Source organism: Morone saxatilis, unplaced genomic scaffold (genome assembly GCF_004916995.1).
Source record: "Morone saxatilis isolate NCDOM2014 unplaced genomic scaffold, NCSU_SB_2.0 Contig18, whole genome shotgun sequence".
NCBI classification, from domain to species: Eukaryota; Metazoa; Chordata; class Actinopteri; family Moronidae; genus Morone; species Morone saxatilis.
In genome coordinates, this window is record NW_023339740.1 from 16412795 (window position 1) to 16419101 (window position 6307).

The 6307-nt window shown below is 39.3% G+C and overlaps 2 protein-coding genes across 2 annotated transcripts in view; one reads left to right on the forward strand and one right to left on the reverse strand.

The window, feature by feature from the left end:
• LOC118328338 (testis-expressed protein 264) overlaps positions 1-5214 on the reverse strand; it is a 33589-nt gene extending 28375 nt beyond the window's left edge. Inside the window, exon 1 of the mRNA XM_035662024.1 lies at positions 4801-5214. Within this exon, the coding sequence (XP_035517917.1) occupies positions 4801-5055 (255 nt within the window). The 5' untranslated portion in view covers positions 5056-5214. The remainder of the gene's footprint in view (positions 1-4800) is intronic.
• Positions 5215-5847: 633 nt separating this feature from the next.
• The window catches only part of LOC118328341 (glutathione peroxidase 2-like), a 1827-nt gene continuing 1367 nt past the window's right edge, over positions 5848-6307 (forward strand). The window contains exon 1 of the mRNA XM_035662027.1: positions 5848-6169. Coding sequence (XP_035517920.1) covers positions 5849-6169 — 321 coding nt within the window. The 5' untranslated portion in view covers position 5848. The remainder of the gene's footprint in view (positions 6170-6307) is intronic.

The window sequence follows — 6307 nt, forward strand, 5'->3', positions numbered from 1 at the left end:
ATCAGCAGAAAATTGCAACTTTTTTATCATCTAATAATTGTGAGAGCTAAATTCAAGCAACAGGTGCCAAAATTCTGTAGCTGAACACCTTTGGGTTTTGGACTGTTGGTCAGACAAAACACTTGACTCGTGAAAAATGCGATGGCCATTTTTCATTACATTTTAAAGACCAAACAATTTAACAATTAATTGAGAAAATATTCTGCACATAATGAAAAAATTGTAAGTTGCAGAGAAGGATCTTAAATTATTCATCTTTGTAATAAGGTAAACAATACTTGTTAGTTTCCAGCCCTATTCCCAAGCAGAGTAGAGTTGTGGGAAAATAAACACTGCATTCATTCTGAGTTGAGACCAGTTTCCAAGCTCACATTACGTGCATCTTTTCCTCTTGCCATTTTGTTTTAATGCATGAAGAGGAGCAGATCGATCTTCTACTTTAAGTTCTAGCTTTTTGAATGCTTACTTTTCATCTCATGCGTTGGCACTGATGTCAAGCATGAAACAACAAAACATACGTACATATGATGCACAGTTGCTTTTCCTGAGGTTTCTTCCATTTCTTGCTGTACCAATTGTGAAGCCTCTTGAGGCAAAGTGCTTTGTGGTATTGGGATATATAAATAAAACTGACTCGACTTGATGTGATGCTTTAGTGATGACAGGTAAGCCACACCTTGATTGTCCAGTAAACCAGGTATCATAATGCTTTGGGTGCTCAGTGGAGATTATGAAGGGTGGATTCAATAAAGCTTCACAGAAATAGAGATTATCTCAACCAAATGCCCACAATACCTAAATAAACAGCTACTCAACACTCCAAATCGATAATAGTGAGTGTCACTACATGAGTCAGGTTTTCAGTTTGGTTTGGTTTTATATATCCAGTTATCACCTTGACTAAGCTTATTGTAAGTATATTTTGGAAAACTTTACACATGAGGATATTTTTGACACATTAGATGTTTTGGGGGCTCGCAGTAGGAAGTCTGAGCCAAGCAGATTTATTAATCATCACAGGGATCCATGTAGGGAGTCCAGAACAAAGAACCACCGCCAAAAGCACAAGCCTCTGTCCACAATCTTTGTTTTGCCTCTCTGCACTCATCAAGACACAAGTGTGCTGTCTTTTGATGTTTCTTCAATACACTGACAGCTCATCTGAAGCAAAAAGTTTCCAAAATTCTACTGAAGGAACCATGGTTGCATGTCTCTGTGGCACACTGGCTGAACTGACTTCGGTAAGGCAACAGGGTAAGAAAGGCAAACTATCTCCACTAGCATACAAAGTATCTTCCACACAGATTCGGGCTTGCAAATTTCATCAATTTCAAATGACTGCAAATGTTTTACTATGACTTTCTGAAAGGGCAAGTATTAGAGAGATTCTCTCCTATTTCATTATTCATCACAAAGACATTCGGACTGATACACACTTCCTGACCGGCCCCCTCCTCCAGTTGCCATGCCCACAGCTTTCAACACACTGTGACCCAAACATGGGTCCCTGAAGATTGGCAGACACATGTGTCATCCAGATTTTTATTTAGACAAACCATGTCTCAAGGACCGCAAAAACCATGACCCTTATCGCTTACTCTGAATATTGAGTCTGACAGAAAAAAAACGACATGATCCACCTCCCTTACCTCCCGCTGACGTTTGCCAAAGTTTGCCGCAGACAGGGAGGAGAGGGAAAAGAGAGCTGCAGGGTAGAGGTGAAGTGGGCGCACTGGGTCAGAAACCCCCTGGCTTTGAAACCGTGAAGAGGCTGGTGGAGAAGAAGGGTTTAGTGAGTGGGGCCCAGAATATGTGTTTGCCGTTTGAAGGAACAGACAGAGCTGCTCCAGCCCTGTATCCATGGCAACCATCTCAGGACCAACTTAAGCCCTTGTTGAGGTCTTTTGTTTCTCCAGAGGAAGTGATTAAAGGAGGTAAAAGTGAGAAAACAGAGAACAGAGAGTGAGACAAGCGTTGCCGACACTTATCTTCTGTCAGCTGCACTTTTGAAAGTCTTTCTCTCTGCAAATATCAATGGACAGTGCCTCACTATTTAGACACCAAATAACAGTCATCTGAAAGTACTCTCTAGGGCTCCTGACGCTGCGACTGAATGGCATCCTGAGGCTCGGACGCTAATGAGCTGTGATCATTACGCCAATTATTTTTACTTAGATCAGGACTTGGCTGTGACTGCGCAGAGGAACTAGGACCCACTGCTAGCCTAATTGCCGGCTTGGGAAAAAGAGGATGAGCATAACAAAAGGGTTTTGAAGCAGAGCTGGGAAGAGTCCACCACTAAACTCTGGTTACATTCCATCAGGTTGTTGTGCATCAGGCTGTGGCAGGTTTAAAAAGTGCCACTTAAGTCAATACTGTTGAAAGTTGGTTCTCAAAATGGTAGATATCGGAATAGTTCAGAGACAGAACCTTTAATATTAGATTTGGGGTTAAAGAGGAAATATCACAGTAAAGTTGACTCAAAACCTCCATAGTTATGGTTTGACTTCTACTGAAAGGAAGAAATAATCACCAATAATAGCCAAGGAACACACTGATCAATCATTCGCTCAGGTATAGTTACTAATATGTGACTTTGTTCTACATGTACACACTGAGCTGCCAGTTTATTAAGTTTATAATGTTTTTTATTGAAAGTTTTTAAAAGGTGTCTCTCTGTATAAAAATTATCTTTATTAACTGGTTATCTGTTTATTCTATGAAATGCCAGTAAAGTGTCCAGCTCACGTTCCCATTGCTTCTTCTTCTGACCAACAGTCCTTAACTTAACTAATCTCGACAGGCATTTTAGCTTAATAAATGACTTAAATGGTTAATTGATTGTTGATTTTCTGTTGATCAACTAATTGATTACTATTACCTGTTTCTAATATATAAAGCCCTTTATTATTTTTATCCTATTATCGTTACAATATTCAAGATATCTTGATGATAGCTAATCTCCCAGCTCCACATTGCATGTTATCACAGTGTATTAAAGTGTTTCTATGCCATGCAGCAGCAGTTTGCTGTGGGTATGACGGCTACATACAGTGTTCTACAGTCGATATTAACTTGTACTACAGCAGATGCACATTTGTAAAGATCAAATCTGTCAGAACCCTGTTTTCCACCCTTGTTACCCGAACCTCCAGACCCTCAGCAGTGCATCAAAACTGTACTGCTTAACCATTTCAATGTGTTACTCCTTTCATTCCCTCTTGTTCTGTTGGGGCCTATTGAAAAAACAACTCATGCTGGACTTGCTTTAAAAAGTGGGAACCTGCACCACATGGCTTTGGAGACCCCAGAGAGTGTTCAGGATTAGGTATCAGGAATACAGACCCAGCAGATATTGCTTCCTACTGCGTATAGACACTAAGATTTTGGGATGGATGAGTTCACCCAGGGAATGGTTGGGAATGGAGGAAAGACATCTCACAGAAGGATCCAACTAACTAATTGTGCTTTTAGCAGCTCTGGTGTGACAGTAAAGGAGACCACAAGAGCTCCAGTGCCATAATAAGCTTCCCCATTTGGACCATTGATCTTTATGGAACTTTATGCTATAAAATAAATTACATGAAAATCCACATTTCATCGTTATTATTGTCACTACAACAGTTTCACTGGAATTCATATTTCATAACTTCAAAGTGCTCCGTTTTATTTCATACTGGCATTTTTTTTTTCCCAGTGACACTTACACTACACTGTACTGTCACAGCAGCTTCTCTCAGCTACAGCAACATCAATGTCAATGTAATTCGGAATTAGACAACTAGCTGCTGCTGAGAAATCCCCAAGCTAATAAGACAAGCTAGTCATCTGACTGTCAGAGGGCGAATCCAACATACCCAGTGTGGAAAACCTAATTAATTGATTGATGGAATATGTTTAATACAAAAAATAAAAAATACACTGCAACTCTGCACAACTGTAGTTACACTCCCTAATGGCTTATTTGCATTGTGGCCATCCAACACATCACATCACCATAACACCACTCAAACACGTACATATCACACCAGCAGTTGCAGATGCTGACTGAGGCTCTCATAGGCTACAGCTGATTTGCATATGAACTGAGTCTGGCATCTAGACTCAAAAGATCTTATTTAAACTGTGAAATCAGCCAAATCAAACTAAATTAATTGTGAAAATAATTAAATTCTATAGTATTTTTAACAATTTGTTGATTTATAGTGATTCATGCGGTTAGCAGGTGAACAGTTTATTGCTTTGATTCAAAACGTTTTGTATTTATTCAAATGTTCTTTATTTTGTGATGTATTGTTAAATATTGAACATTTTGGAGTCTCGTAGATGTTAAGTTAAGCTCTGGTTTATGAGTACATCTCAGGACATTAAATTAACAACCCCAAAATGCATTTGGATAATATTTTATGACATCTGAATCCAGAAAACACACCACACCCTGGCCAGATGTACTATGATGTTGCTCAAGGGAAAACATACAAAAATAGTCACAAGTGCCAAAAAATGCTGAGGAAAAAATAGAAATAAGACACAATGTCAAGACAACATGAAATACCACTGAACCGATTATTCATTGTGAAAACAAACATTTTAACTGGATAAATGAAGTTGACTACCTGCTGAGAAATAAGGCATCATCTTCCACCCATTTAAACAGAATGACATTATCGCCATCTAGCGGTCGACACGCTTTCCATAGTAAAATCTGCATGGTTTTTAGTGCTAAACTACTGAGTAAAGTACTGAAAACATGGCTAAAAGAAACTCCCATCCTACTAAGTGTCGTGTGTAATGTGTTACCTTTGTAGGGTCATCATAAAATACTGCGATACATGAAAGCTTTGGTCCAATGTTGTGAGACTCCTTAAAAAGTTGCCCGCATTTTTCGTACGGTCCATCTTTGAATTTGTAGGCGAAAGTAATCTTCTTTATGGGAGGAGAGCCAGTTAGTACGACAATGTCTGAGAGGAGTCCCGAGTACAACATGTAAGCAGCTCCTGTTATAAGACCCAACAACAGGCTCAGGAGCACACACACACTGAGCCACTCTGACATGTTAGCTGTCTAACAGGAGGAGCCGCTTCCGTTATTCAGCTAGCTTCTTCTGAACACTTAACAAAGTTGTATTTGCTGTAAAAGTCGAACATTTTTAAGTAAATGTTGTGTTGTTTTTCAGTTGGAAATTGCCCTTGACTGAATTTAGAGCATCAGAGAGTGCACATTGCACGGGACTTCCTGGAAGATACCATTAATGCCGACCGGAGGGGGGGGTGGTGGTGACTTTTGTTCTAAATAAACTTGTAAAACTCTTAGAAAGAAAACATGTTCATGTCAGACATATTTATATGAGTCAGATTTACTGGTTGTTTATGTGTGTACAGTCGATATTCACACCGGTCGTTTGATAAATGGTAAATAAATGTTTAACTTTTGTTTTAAGCGGCCTACATTATTGTGTCGCCCGTCATTGCCACTGTTTGAAACTCTTTCTGAATCGGAAGTTAAAGTCAGTGAACTATAGACAGACACAACATTTCCGAGACTTTAATTTGAATAGTGATCAGAAACAAATGTAGTCAACCATTAGAAACGTTAGCTCACCTGATTTACCATATCTGGTTAATAATTTATATTTAATTTATGATCACAGGCCACTTTTTTAAAGTGGAAAAGCCTTGTGAGTGGGAATTCAAGAATTAAAATAATGAAATCTGTAAACATTTATTGAGATTGAATTTTATGGATATTAAAAATAAAAATAAAGGAACAAGTAATTTAATTTTAAATAGGAAGTTAACCGTTGTGGTCCGCCCAACGACTAAAAACAAGGGCTGGCCTTAAAGTTAACATGTTGACATTGGACCGCCCTCTCACAGATAAACTGCGCGTTTTTAAACTAGACTATATAGAGCTAGTTCGTGCAGTGAACTCAGAATTCGTGAGAATGGCTGGAAACGTGAAAAGGTTTTACAACCTGACAGCTAAGCTGCTGTCTGGAGAAATGTTGAGTTTCTCTGCACTGAAGGGGAAAGTTGTGCTCATTGAGAATGTGGCGTCTCTATGAGGAACAACAACCAGGGACTACACTCAGATGAACGAGCTCCACAGTCGGTACTCCGCCAAGGGACTCGTTGTTCTGGGTGTGCCCTGCAATCAGTTCGGACATCAGGTAGGCCATGTGTGGATTCAAAAGTGGCTGACATTGCCTCCTCTGTTTTATTATTGGGAGGATATTATTTCATTAGAACATGATCTAGTGTGTGTTTAGGACTCAAACAGCTCAAATGTGTGTTTCCTATTTTTACTG